The sequence below is a fragment of the Orbicella franksi genome, chromosome 13, assembly GCF_964199315.1.
Source record: "Orbicella franksi chromosome 13, jaOrbFran1.1, whole genome shotgun sequence".
NCBI lineage: Eukaryota > Metazoa > Cnidaria > Anthozoa > Scleractinia > Merulinidae > Orbicella > Orbicella franksi.
In genome coordinates this window covers 14,211,398-14,226,020 of record NC_138157.1, presented here as the reverse complement: position 1 = coordinate 14,226,020, position 14,623 = coordinate 14,211,398, and the positions used below count along the sequence as shown (strand labels likewise).

General features: G+C 36.2%; 2 protein-coding genes across 4 annotated transcripts in view; both read right to left on the bottom strand.

Annotated features, from left to right (window-relative positions):
* Nucleotides 1–989, bottom strand: part of LOC145465047 (uncharacterized) — a 9,109-nt gene extending 8,120 nt beyond the window's left edge. Inside the window, exons 1-2 of the mRNA XM_081448850.1 lie at nucleotides 885–989; nucleotides 131–141 (exon numbers count right to left, since the gene is read on the bottom strand). Of these exons, the coding sequence (XP_081304976.1) occupies nucleotides 131–141; nucleotides 885–989 (116 nt within the window). The remainder of the gene's footprint in view (nucleotides 1–130; nucleotides 142–884) is intronic.
* A 2,729-nt stretch (nucleotides 990–3,718) lies between these two features.
* On the bottom strand, nucleotides 3,719–11,506 carry LOC145465927 (leucine-rich repeat-containing protein 3-like). 3 transcript variants are annotated; one of them, XM_081449697.1, is made up of 5 exons: nucleotides 11,415–11,506; nucleotides 11,180–11,302; nucleotides 5,755–5,872; nucleotides 5,338–5,409; nucleotides 3,719–4,009 (listed from the first exon to the last, which is right to left on the bottom strand). In XM_081449697.1, the coding sequence occupies exons 2-5, from the start codon at nucleotides 11,262–11,264 to the stop codon at nucleotides 3,871–3,873; spliced, it is 414 nt and encodes a 137-aa protein (XP_081305823.1). In that variant the 5' UTR covers nucleotides 11,265–11,302; nucleotides 11,415–11,506; the 3' UTR covers nucleotides 3,719–3,870. The 3 variants fall into 3 exon arrangements, with proteins under 3 accessions (XP_081305823.1, XP_081305822.1, XP_081305824.1); XM_081449696.1 differs by having other exon boundaries at nucleotides 11,180–11,506; XM_081449698.1 differs by lacking the exon at nucleotides 3,719–4,009 and having other exon boundaries at nucleotides 4,988–5,409; nucleotides 11,180–11,506.
* Nucleotides 11,507–14,623: the final 3,117 nt, after the last annotated feature.

The following is a 14,623-nucleotide window of genomic DNA, read 5'->3' as shown; positions in this document are numbered from 1 at the left end:
AAAGATTGTTATCATGCAATTTCTGTTGCTAACCAAAGTTTTACACTAAGGCTAAACTTATTCTTAAAACCATTCAATACAGCTTTAGCTACGTAAGTAATAACACTAAATGTTACTAGAAACTATTTACCGGTGAATAATCTAAGTTTAATCAAATAAACACAGTTAAATCATGACTCAATTCTTAGCTGTTCTACGAAACTGTAAAGAAAAGACAACGCCCAAGTTGACATAAAAATCCTGAACTAAAAGTGGATTTAGATATCTAGAAGATACATCAGGGCTTTACTTCCTTGAGTTCTTCAAGTAATGAGTTTTTCTGGAAGTTGTAAAATTAATTAAAAGCATATTCATAACCATAAATGTCTAAGCAGAGCCACGATGTCTTAAAATGGACGGAGCAAAATACATCACTTCCATTATCAGTAATTGCGGATCACGATGAAGATCGCGAAACTTCAAAAAGGATTTTCTCCTAAACCCAAAACTCGTCAAAAGTAATTAGAAGCAAGTAAAGTACTTAAGTGTGCACAAATGAGTGCTGCCTATGCTTCAGTCGAGTAGCTAAGTATCACTTACAATAAAAACATTACTACAGCATTTATATCTGCACTTACGTATTTTGAACGAGCTTTTAACTCGCTAGGCGATACGTGGGCAAATAAATGATTGATTAATGGATGGATGGATGGATGAATGGATGGATGAATGGATGGAGGGAGGGAGAAAGGGAGGGAGGGAGGGAGGGAGGGAGGGAGGGATGGATGGATGAATATGGATTTACAGTTTCACCAAAATTGGCTGATAGCAAATAGACAAACTTTAAATGTTTTAAAGACAGAATTTATGCTAGTAGGGTCAAGACAAAGACTAGCGACTCTTACACAAGAACTTGATCTCTCCATAAACGGAATCTCGCTTAAAAGACGGTAAATAGTAGCAAATGTCTTGATGTGGAAATTGACGAGTTTTTGACATGGGACTCTCATATTGTTAGTGTATCTAAAAAAGTATCATCTGGTATAGGAGTCATAAAGAAGATCAAGCCATTTGTTCCTACTTCCAACTTGATAAGTGTTTACCAGTCAATTGTTGAACCATATTTAGATTGCGGTAGCGTTGTATGGGATGACATTAGTGACCAACTCACTGACAAACTTACAATATTACAAAATCGTGCTGCACGAGTAATCACAGGTGCCGATTACCGAATGCATACTAGCGAATTATTGAGTAAACTCGGCTGGTCCAGTCTTAAAGAGAAGAGAAACAAACAAAAAGCCCTTGTGATGTTAAAAATTATGAAAGGTATGACCTCAGCGTATTTAGAAGATATTTTTACGAGAAATATCGGGAGATCGGTTTATAATCTTAGGATCTCAAGACGTAATCTAGCCCTACCGGCAGTTAAAACTGATTACTACCGGAACAGCTTTGCTTATACTGGGGCAAAAATCTGGAATGTATTACCAGATGAAATGAAATACGAAAAACTCATGAGAGCTTTTAAGGTTATTCCCTAATATTGCATTGCGCATCCCTACTGCGCATAATTTCACGCGTGATTAGCGCGCGCATTAAAAAAATTGCGGCTTTTTCTTTACAGCTGGACCTCGCCATAGAGGTAAATCGCTATTTTCTCGCAAACGACACGTAGGGGCCAAACCACCCCCCTAATGTTTCATGAAGGCTATATCTGCTTGGTTTATATATTTCTGAACCAAGTTTGGCAGATGAGCTTTCTTTGTTCTCCAGTTTATTTTAATTTGGAAGTTGTGACAAAATGTCAGATTATGACGTCATAACTGATGACGTCACTAAAACGTGCTATAATTGTTTGTAAAATCTGATGTGAAGATTAAGTCATTGGAAAGGCCTTGACTTGAGGAGTAAAATGCCGGAAACGGTTTTTTGCTATGTTGATTATTTTTCGAGATATGGTAAATTAAATATTTTTTGTTGTACCCCCCGGAATTTGCTTATCTATACTGTCCTTCTTAAGTCAGTCTCTCTGGTTTATTTTTTTCAGTTTTATTCTAGGAAGGCTAATAATCTAGAAAAATAGAAAGCTTGATGTTGTCAAAAATCGTATGGTTTTAGAAATTTGATTTTCGGCTTTGTTAGGATGGTATTAACAGTAAAAAGACGGGTGACGTCACAGGTTATGACGTAACAAAACTAATTTTAACGCGATAACACTAGAGGGATAATTTTTTATTCCGATTTTCTTCTTTATTTTTGCTTTAGTCATCCGGCACATCACATGTGCAACATAGCTGCATTTGCTGGAACAAAATTACGGCTCCTATTTGGGAATTTTTGTTAAGGGGGGACCCCCTATTTTGCAGAGTTATTTTTCATATTTAAAAATGCCATATTTCATTCAATTTTTGTGATATGGACAAAATTTTTTCAGGTTTCAACTCCCCTTGATGTGCTCTTTCGAACACATTGTAAAAACATGCATATTAAAAACTTGAAAAGTGGCAAAAAACACGACGTCATCACTGTGACGTCACAACTTTGACATTTACTGACATTTTTCACGTAAATGTAATTGGCAATAGGTCTCCTGCTCATCTGCCAAGTTTGGTGTAGAAAGAGTCAATACTTTTTAAGTAATGCGAAATAATGTGAAATACCCAAGAACTGACGAAACATTTGGGGGGTGGTTTGGCCCCTACGTGGAGTATGGTGACCTATCATTTTTTTTCTGTTGTTTCGAATTGAGTAATAAATTTCTCTGTGTAAAATAAATATGGACCAATTCTTAGAGTAGAACAAAAAGCAATCGTCGGAAACGTGAATTTAGCAAGCAAACGTGACTACAATCATGGTGCTATTATAAGGATTTATATGGGTATAAACAAGGTGCTGTTGCTCCTAAACGAACATGCGGACCCCTCATTTTTATTTCAAAATGTAAGTTCCTATAATATAAACAATCAATAGGCAAAGTTTCACAAAAATCTCAGTGCAGGTTCTATTTCGGTGGAGCGACCTTAAACATAAATTAGAATCTCTCAATCTCTCTATCAACTTTTAGCATAACACGTAACTTGTAAGATTCGTTTATACATACTTAACGTATTCATATTTAATATATTGATGTATGTATTTAAAAAAACTTAGTTGTAATTATTTCACGGCTTTTGGGAAGAACAAAAAGTGCAATATTTTGTAATTTTTTGATCAAAGTCACCGTGGTTAAATAAAGTTTTCTATCTATCTATCTATCTATCTATCTATCTATCTATCGATGGATGGATGGATGGATGGATGGATAGATAGAAAACTTTATTTAACCACGGTGACTTTGATCAAAAAATTACAAAACATTGTACTTTCGTTCTTCCCAAAAGCCGTGAAATAATTACAACTAAGGTTTTTTTAAATATATATATAAGTTTACCTCAATGGATGGATGGATGGATGGATGGATGGATTGACGGATGGATTGAAGATAAATATTATTTAGCATTGTTTCATCCACGACTTGACATTTTGATAATAATAGAAGGTTCTAGAAGTTTTTACTGCACAAATTGCTGTAAAATCTTGTTTTCAATAATTTCATATTTTTTTATGTAATTAACTGTAAATCATTTTGTGCCATAACTATCCGTGATGAGGAATTTGGCGTTAAATAGGCCGTGTTAATTAGGCCCAGGCAGTTTCACTCCATTGTTAGACTCACACTACTCATGAATTACAGCTGTTAGCAATCTATACTGTTCTGAATCCCACTGAGTGTGGTATTGTACTACATGTAGTTAGGCCAATCCCAAACTCGAGGTCGTCACTCACTGAACGGCTTTCCTAGCGTCTGTTTTGGGTGTCTTAGATAGAATTATATTCAATTTTGCTAGCTTAAGGTGCAAAATATTTTTCATCCTTATATCTTATAGTCAGAGAAAAAAAAAAGCCTAACACATACAGTTTCTTCAAGTTGGTCAGATTTCCAAAACTCCCTGACTCCACGTCACGTATTTTGTTTTCATTCAAATACCTGGAAAAAGTCAAAGTGGGTCTCGTGAATGATTCAGTGTAAAGTCATGTCCAAATGGGAAATTTTGGGCAAGTAAATACGATCAAACATTGTTTGGTGGCCAAACAAATTGATGTCGTACTGAGTGGCCAAATGGTATCATGCATGTTTGATCACCGTCCAAACGGACAAAGTGTTTTACAATCATTGATCAAATGTTCGTTGTCATCCACATTTTATCAAATACGATTAAATGCGATTTAACAAGGTGTCCAAACGGAAAATGTTTGGTCACCAAACGATGTTTGATCGTGTTTGCACACCAAACATTTTCCGTTTGGACAGGGTTTAACACCTAGCAAATATAAATTAACCCACAACTTAAGAACAAAGTATTTATAATTTAAAAAACAGCCGTTAGAAAATACGCGCGCTGACTGGTTAAAAATCGTGTTTCTATTAAGCAATTAGATTATGAGCTGGAGATTTGTATCGCGTGATAGTTGACGAGGGCGCATCCCGATTCAACTATCACGCATAGAAATCGAGAGCGAATAATCTAATTGTTATGGTTTAAAGCTACTAGTCGTTCAAAACTTAATCTAAGTACTCTTCACAGACACCTCGAAAACGCAAAAAGGCGGCCGTCATTCTGTTAACAAGCGCACACTACTACGCTACTCACTATCTCTAACAAAATAGATAGTGAGTAGCGTAGCCAATCAGAGAACGGCGTTCGTGATAGAACGCTAGTAGATTTATACTAAAAATCAATAGAAACAGAACTAGCACGAGCTGTTGACGTAATTATGGCGCGTGCAAAAAGAATTTACATTTTGATGATCTAAGTAAACAAGTTGTTTTCCATTATTTGTCGCGGTGTTCTCTAAAAGAAATAGAAAACATGTTCACCGTTTTTCTATCGAGTTATAGAAACACCCATGAAAGTTTGGGAGAAGCCGAAAAAGTTGTAGGAACACTCGCCTGCGGCTCGTGTTCTCACAGCATTTCTCGTTCTCCCAAACTTCCACTGGCGTTTCTATAACTCGATGAAAACACGGTACATGTTTTCTATTTCTTAAATAAAAAACTCTTATGGTCTTTAGGGGTAGATGCAATATAAAAATTGGAAATATTTTGAAATCGAAGATTGAAACGGCTCGGACTCGCGAAATTATCATTTTGAAACCTCAAATAGAAGGGTTCGTGCTACCAATCAGAATTTGTGTGTCTATTTGCAAACATTATGAATTAAAAAATATATTATAAATTACAAAATTTTCCTTTGACATGTTTGTTATGATAGCACGTATGCAAGGGTAAAATCTGTTCTGAAATTTGGAACTTACAACTCAGTTACTCTCCTCAAGTTCCAAAAGTCGCCTCTTGAAATTTTGGTCAAGTTATTTCTGTCTAAACGCCTGCAAAAGAAAAACAATCGGAAGACGAGTGGTATTTCCTTAGTATCATTAAAGGAGAAAAAGGTGTTTCCTTGGCTGAGAGAATATATCTTCTGTCACTTTTTGTACACTTAATGACTCTTCCTGCAGTCGTGTGTTTTATCAATTTTTTTCTTATATGATATCACTTAGGTCATCACCAGCTGCTGGCCTATTTTACTATCCTATCCTATCTTAGATCTTTTCTGTTTTATCCTACCCATCCAAAAAATACAGCTTCCTTCAAAAGAAAATATCGACTTTTTTCAACGTTCTGCTTACACTGGCAAGCTAAGATACACAGCATTTTATTGAAATAACACTCACAATACATAAGAAGTGGCTGGGAAACCCCGTGGAACCGTAGAAAGATTTCTGTTAGTGCAAGTCACAGATTCACCGGCCCACGAGTCAACACAATAACATAGCTGACATGGATTTTTGGCTGCAAATCAAAAAGCAACGAAATAAAGTTAATAAATACATGCACTCTTGAGGTTAAGAGACCTTTTAACCCATGTCACACATTCCTGATTTTCTCGTTCAAAAAAAAAAGTAAGCCTCACCACTCGATTTCTCATGCCGAATTTAGGAAATAGCGAACTTTCATTAGAGTCCGTTGGAAACTAACTTGCCAATTTTTGCTAAGAAATGTATGCCAGGGGGCAATGCTTGCAAGTCCCGTCAGATATTTTTATGAATTTGCAACTGATTCTCATGAAACTACGTAGATTTACTAATTTCGGCGCGAAAATTGAACTATGGAGATGACTTTCCATTTGCATGTCACTTTACGTTGCCATAGCAGCTGCTTTTTGACATGCCGCCCAAACCAAATTGCGTCTTTCTTGACCGAATTATTTTTCTTTTTACCAGTTTTCTTGAACAGCATTCCACTTGTCAATTTTTATTGTGAACTAGTTCAGTTTTCCATAAAGTTACGCTATTTACTGACTTCCCGAAATAATAGCGAAATCCAAGATGGCGGATGTTTTGACGCTAGGTGACGTCACAATGAACAAAAAACATTTTATCTCAGGTAACAAGTTTAAAGGTAACATTTACGCTTGTAAAGGGTTAAGCTTAAATTTCTTTTATGTATCAACTTCCTTGTTTGTTTGTTCGCTTTTTGTTCTCTCTGGTTTATTCAGAACATAGGCATTTCCACTAATATCCCAATATTTTTTGGGATATGTAGTTAGAATTTTCCGAGATGTTTGGAAAATATTTAAAGAGAATTTAGAGCTATTTAGAAATATTAATAGTTTTTTTTCGCTTAGCTCTGTGTTTCCCTCGCTATTTCTTGAAACTATGCTCAGTTCTATGCCAGAAACAACCCAGTTCAGCGATTTCCCCCTTGAAAACTGTGTACCACTAACAGCACTAAAGCCGCAAATCTCCAAAATGGAGAATGCTGGAAGCATCGAGGCGCCTGAATTTTAGTACTGTAAGAAATTTTGGAAAATTTTTCGCCTGAGTGATTAAAATCGGTTCAAACTAAGATATATTTTGAGGGTTTTTCTTAATATTTAGAGACATTTTGCGAATTTATCTTCCAGAAAGATATTTAGGCGATATTAAATAAATATCTACCACTAGCCACCGACTTTAGGGGTAAATAAACAGCCAAAACTAGCGACCGAGTGATATAGAGGGGACTGGACACTAGAAGTTCAATTGACACTCATTTTACCTGAATTTTGAATCGGAACCAATCGTCTAATTCTGGAAATCAATCATATAGTTAGGATTTGACGAGCAAGCATAACTTTTGTCTATTTTCATTTTCCAAGTTTTTCGTAATAGTTTTAAATTAGTTTTTTTAACTCAAATTAATATTTTGTCATGATGATCGAAAGCGATATTTTCAACATCTAAGATCCATGAAAAAAGTGCTAGGAAGTTCAAATTAAAATATGTCACAGTCATAACTATATTTTACAACGATGCCATTAATTTTGTTATTGGTTGTAGATATTCAAAATTAATGTAACCTGAGACAAGGTTCATTTAATGAATTGATGGAATCTGAGCATTTGAAATATAAATAAGACATAAGACATACCCCCAATGGGATATATCTCATTTTAGTACATGTTTCTTTAAACAATGAATGTAAATCATACAATGCAAAGAACATATGCTTTCACAAAGTGTAAAACTCTTACATTCGCACGGTGTTGGAAACAAAGCGTAAAAACTCCTGTCGGGCGTTGAGTCTTTTCTGTATCTTAACTTATCTGGCTGAGGGGCTTAATTCGCGAATGGAAATTGTAATTATCGTTAAATTTTAATTGACCGATCTTGTTTGCTTCTAAATAGGCTCGATTTAATTTAAATAGTGGAATTGTTAACCTAATAACTTTGAGGACCTTGTAATCTTATTGAAAAAATAGACAAAGAGTGTTTCGTTTAAATCTTTGCCATGCAACTGAATACATAACGAGAAATACGTAATGAGGCACTACGACCAAGAAAATGGTAAATAGACACACTTTCCAACTAATTACAAAATCCAAGAAACGAGATTGAATCCTTCAAGGAAGAAACCGAGCACTGAGCGTAAAAGCGCAGATCGCGGACTGTATCAATATCAACAATATTGGTTCAAGTAAATTTTCATTGCGAAATGAATTTGTAATTTGGTGGTGAAATTAAAGTTAAACGACAAGGAATAAACATTTGTTACATGCTGAAATTAGCTTTAGTGTACGTGGAGAACAGTACGGCGGCTTTGCGAAAGAAAACCGTTAACAGAAATAATCTGAAGTATTCATGAGCTTCAAGTGGCTCTAGACCAGCCATTCTTTTTGAGTAAACTGATTTGTGAACTAGGTAACTTTTGACCTGTTTTAAAAAAATTTCTTCTGCTATCATTGACACTTCCCATTTTGACAAACTTGCAAGGCTCCAGCAAAAGTCTCTTTAGGGTAAAGTAACACGAGTATGTCGAGATTAAAAATAAACTGACTTTACCTGCTAATCCGTCAGTTAATGAAATAACAACAAGGAACGTAAGCTTGACAAGAAGTGTCAAACGCAATTTCTTCATTTCTTCTGTGTTTTATCTGGTGTTTGGTTCGTGAAGGAAGTACTAGCTGGTGCCATAGTTGTTCAATACCAAATCAGTTTTCTTCTATATTTCATCCTCACTCGACAAAGGAGCTTTTGGTGAATAAGGTCGATATTTCATCTGCACAGTGAATAACCTCTGTCGATCGTCCCATCTTTAAAGTTATAGATCTGTCATAGGAACCTTTCCAGGTGTTTCTTTTCATAATTTTTTTAAGTCCATAGTGATTATTTCTCAATCTGCGTAATGACTATAATAGCAGATTTTCGGCCAATGGAGATAGCGCCTTACAACAAAAGTGAGGAAACCATTTAATAAACAGACTCAAAGCACGAGACCTCAGTCACGAACAATGTCACTTACCCACTAAATTTTCAATTTCGTATACTGAAGTATGACAGCAAGTTAAGCTTTATCAAAGCAGCGCACGCATTATAACCTATTTGTATCGGGATTTGTGTGTCGTCGTGAAAAAGCAGTATCCTTTTCATGTCTAAGACCCAAATACAAATTAAAAAAAGAAACCGTCTGTCCAGAAACCCTCAATTTTGTCTGCGTTCGTCGCGATTGCAAGCTTAGCAAAATATTAACCCGGCGCGTGGGATATGAACGAGCCAACACGCAAGGGAGTGGGGCTGAGGAAAGAAATAAATATAGTCTCTGGTCTTCTTTTGAGAAACTGAATTCTCAGTTTCGTCAGAAACGGAAAATTCCCATTGCCTAAAAGACCATTAACATGTCAAGGATCAATCATGCGTGCGGTATGCGATTTGAAGTGGTTGTCGTTTCCTCACTGTATAGAGTCGCTTGCCTCCAAATTTGCATATGACCGTAATGTTACACAGTCGATCTTCAGGGAATCGAAACCGGCAAGTTCGCTTCAGTTCCTCAGTGAGATCCTTAGATTTCAAGCGGTAATTGAAAAAATATATATATATATATATTAGAAAAACTTGAATAATGAATTTGATCAAGGTCGTAATGTACAATATACAATTCAACGTATTCAAACGGAGTTGCCGTAAAATTTTTCTGCAACAGAAGTTGACTAAATTTTGATTAGGGGCAGCCTTCATATAACATGAGTGTAAAGTTGTTGGTGAGAAATTTTTTTTCAAATTGCTATTGAAAGGCTTAGAAACTATCGACTGTAATGCGGTCCAATCAGATAGTAACCTCTTCGTCAGCAACATATTAAGGTCATTCCTCACATTTGCATTGCGCATCCTTACTGCGCATAATTTATGGCGTCATTAGCGCGCGCTTGTGCACGTGCATATTGAAAACATGACGGATTTGCCTTGAGCTCTGCCAGTTGAAAAATGGCTCTAGCTCACCAACGAGCATGGGCACCCCAATTTTTTTTTCCAGTCGTTGTAATCAACTAATCATAAGCTTTGCGTGAGAAAAGTCTGATCTAATTTCTATTGCTGAAAATTGAATAAATAAGAAAAATAACAGATACACTGTGGTCTTTTCTATTTTGCAGTCGGTAACTACGTCAAGAAATTCGGCTCAAATTTTTAATCAAGGATTTAGCTTTCTGTCTGAATCAAACTTAAACGTTTATTTGTGTCCGACACAATGTATTGACTATAGTTTAATGCGTGTTCTTATGAGTCCGGGCTTACAAAGATGTTACAATTACTGGGAATGCGTTCTTAAAATAAGCATTAAATAATGCCAAAATGGGGCATTTTCAATGCCTCACTGCTCCTTAATGAGCATGGGCACCCCCCTTTTTTATTTCAAAATTGAAGTTATCATATGACAAATATTCAGTGGACAAAGTTTGAACAGAAATCTATTGTCACTTTTATTTCAGAGGAATTACCTTAAATGACAGATGGCCGACTTTTCAGAACAACGATTTGATTAGCCAGTGAAACAACAATAGAATAATACTAAAATGTCCAAATACAATTACCGCAGGAATATCTCGTTCTGTCGGTGTGGAGAGTCAACAAAATTGGTAAAAACGAATTAATAAAAATAAACAAACATCCCAAAACGTTTGTTCACAGTATTAAACCATGATGCAGTCTCAAGAGCACACCATGTTGACAGATTCAACTTCTCTCAAGGTACACTCATCTCTGGCCACTCGAAGCGCACACTTGGGGTTTCAAAACACAGCATCATCGTTCGTAACGACGAGATTGAAAACTGAAAATTGTTGATTATTTCGATAGAGAATGGTCTATTTTGATTTTGTACAACCACTTTTGCTCGTAAAATCCTGGGCATAGTTTAGGTTACACGTTGGAATAAATTAAGGACTGCCTCACCCTACGTCCAACTTGTTTTGAAAAAACAATTAATGATTTATTAGCATATGAAGTTAAAACTATACAAACTGAGAAACTACATTTAGTTTACCAAATCGAAAAAAAAAATATTTTTCTTGCAGGAATTTGTCATTTAATGGAAGATATTATTGTTTTTCTGTTCTGTGAAAATAATACGGAAATGTTATTTAATATTATACAACTGAACTCGCATTAACTTATCGAAACTTAATCCAAGAATAATAATTGATTATCACAAATTTAGATCAAATTCAATCCAATGTCTCCCATCTCGCTTCTCCTTCTCACACCCTTCAAATGGCTTCAACAAAGACATCTGGTAGAATGGAAGTACATGCACACTAAAAGAAGAACACACGCTTAAAGTTACCTGCAAATCCGTCCGACGATGAAATGGCAGCGAGGAACATTAACTTGAGAAGGCCTACGAAACGCGATTGGATCAGGTTCCTCATTTTCTAAACTGCTCGGTGTATGAAATCAGTAGCCAAACCTATGCGGTGAAAAATTGTGAAGCTCACTTTACTCCTTCCTCATTTTCCGACTAACCTCATGCACAATTTAGTGTTAATAATGCAAAAAAACCCACAACTATACCCTCTAACCTTTCAACAACCGCATATGTAGTTCTTTGTGGAACAAGAATGGAATCATGACAGGTGTTTACAGCAATCGCTATATTAAACCTGTAGCAATCACTCGGGTCACATTACCCAACAAGTTATGTGATTGGTTAGGGACAGTTTGTTAACAAAGTGTATACACAGAAGAATGGCATCGCAAATTTCGGAAAAACGTCAGCGCGCTGCTCATGTTTCGTGACAAACCACGATCGTTGTCGTCGGGTCTCAAACCAGACATGTTTTCAATCATTATAAGCTCATTATTGACTCCGTAGGTTTAATTTTAAAGCAAGCATATTGTGACAAGAAACCTGTGAATTAGATTTTTGCTTTTATTAGAAGGTCAGTTAATTACGGTCAAGAACTCCACTATTTACGTGGGAAATGTCATTTTAATAGACAGGTGTCACTCCGTTGATAATTTTGAACATTATTAGGGTTTGGTTTCTACTCTCTAGTCCTTGGGAATTGCCCAGCCAAGTTTACTTAACATAACTTTTGTATTTGATAGTGGCCGAAATTAATCCTTTACCTACAGGTTATCTCTACCATTCCAAACAACTCTATAATTTATTTTGACATTCTTCAGAAGTAGCCAACCATGACATCATAACCATGATAATAAGCAAAGGAAGTGACATTTTTTCGATGCTGTTTTTTCGCCACTTTTCTAAGAACCAGCTGTGGTTCAAAGCTCCATTGCAATTTTTTGCTTTTTCCCCACTTTTATAAAAAGCCGAAGCTTTACCAGTAAAAATTATAATGACAGTTTCTGGTGGAAGTATTATCACTTTTGTCATGCAAACAAAACAAAGAAACAATTGGCAGACACTTCTGGAGGCGAATGTAGCTTTATTTGAATCTAATTTTGTTTTCATCTACCTATTTTTTTGAAATTTTTTCATCTACTTATTCTTTTGTTTAAACAGCGAGACTGTGATCTTATGTAGATATGACAAATTTATCTACCCTACTTAAAGTAATGAAGCCGCTGTATAAGCAAGGGCTGAATTTTATCAAGTTTCATTTTAACTTTTTTAGCCATTTCCGGGTTATTTGTTATTGATTTTTTTTCAGTTTCACTCTTCTTGCTGTACATGTCATAGAGAATATTTGTCTGCGTTCAAGAGTTTTTATGCTTCCTTCTCTCATTGCGGCTTGATCAAAATTTGCAATGGAGCCCACTAGGCTTCCGGGATTGCCAAATGGGGACAGGGGCTACGCATTTAATAGTACCCCCTGTAGGATGTGAGCCTGTTGTGTGACGTGGTGGTTGAAAATCAGATTTTCTTCAAGTGAACACGCTGTTCCCTTTCCTCGGCTTCCTACCCTTATCTCGGCGACTTCACTCAGGTTGCTTCCTTGTCCTCTCCTAAAAGTGAATTTGGGACATTACGGGAGGTTGACAGAAAAAATTAAAATAAATTTAACCAGCGAGTAATTACAACACACGGGAAATCCCAAGTTTCCTCCTTAGGGTTGGATTACTTAGTGAGTAGCCGTGAGTTGCTCAGTCAGCAAGACAATCAGGATATCAGCAAGGGAACATATATTTCAAGGAACAGATCCGTTGTGTGCCCCTTAAGGAATTGCCGCCCAATGAAATTGAAGGTCGCTGAGCTCGAGTTAAAAGCACTTATATTTAAATTTGAGGGAGTTTAAAAGCTGTAAACAGGTTATATCTTTCGTATTACCATTTGGTACGCGATTTAAAGACATTGGTGAAAATTGTACCTAATATCAGAGAACCGCTATGGGAGAGCATGAGGCAAACTTTCAGATGTAATGCCTGGCGGAAACTGCGATATTTATTCTCAAACATTTTGTAGCATTTGGGCATCTGGATATTTTCTTTTGCTCGAAGTTCACATGCGCAGTTTCGTATCACGGAACAAACAATGCCCACCGAGAAATTTGCGTGTTTATTTTCGTCCTAAATGGAGGTTGTTGATTATATTTACGCCGTAGAGTTGACGCGACCGGCAAAAGTGCCTTGAGCAGTCCTAGATGAGGTGACATCTCATCCAAGGGGGGGCGGGGAGAGGGGTTATAAATTTTGTAAAGCTGCTTTCTTTAATGGATTGTTATCCTTTTTTGCCTTTTCGATTTTTCTATACAGCCTTGGCGCTCCTTATTTTTCATTTACGGAAGATTAATTTTCGCTTTTCTTTCGTTTTTAGCAGACGATTAATCTGTGTTCGATCAGTAACGAAATCATTTCACTACATTCGCAGGATGCTATCGTTAGTATCGTAAGTATTTTTTTCAGTATCGCTGCTCTTTAGACTATGAACGTACACGTAGCTCACAACCGTACGAGAACACAGACAGGGTATCCTTCGATATACTTACTTCCTTCCTTCTCACACTTGTTTTACATAGTTATTGCTTGTCATTTTTTTCAAATTTCTCACACCAGTTAGAGATAATGTCAACAACGAGCATCGTATCGAATCGCAACTCGAAAGCCGCAGGTCGCGCCACATCGTGTAGCACAAACATGTGATTCCACGCGCTTTCTTCCTAAAAAAACAGAAGGCAGTACTCCGTAGATAAGTGGACCTATTGAAAATGATTTAAGGTAAGCCATTTTCCATTTTAAGTTAGATTTATGAGGATAAATGTCATGTTAGAAAATTGATCCATCGCAATCGTTCAGAAACATTAAACCAGTTCAAGACATTTCAAACTCAACAGGTCTCAATTTCCACTCCTCTTTCTTTTGGTTAAATAAAAAAATCATAGTGTCGTAAAATTTAATATTTCCTGTGTCCATTAATTTAATTTTCTAAGATCTGCGGTGTTGCTCAGGTTTACTCGTGGACTCCAAATCTTCCGCAAAATTCCTATGTTATCTTTGTGACAGGAACGCCTTTGTTTATAATTTTAATCAACTCCATTAAAGTGCCTATGAAGTAAAAATTAATTGCTGCTTAGTTGAAAGGCTTATCAAAGTAAAGAAGAATGACGTTTCCCTTTTTAGAATATCTTTTTTCGTTCTAGAGATATTTACGTTTTTGTATTATGCAAATGAGGAAAGTGATGACGTCATAGGTGGTTCCACTTGAACAGTAAAACACTGAATCAAGAATATCTCTAGAAATATTGGAGCAGTGTTCTTCAAACTTGGCACCACAAATGTGCATCACAAAAGAAACAGAATGACACCTTCTGTGTTGTTGCCATGGCAA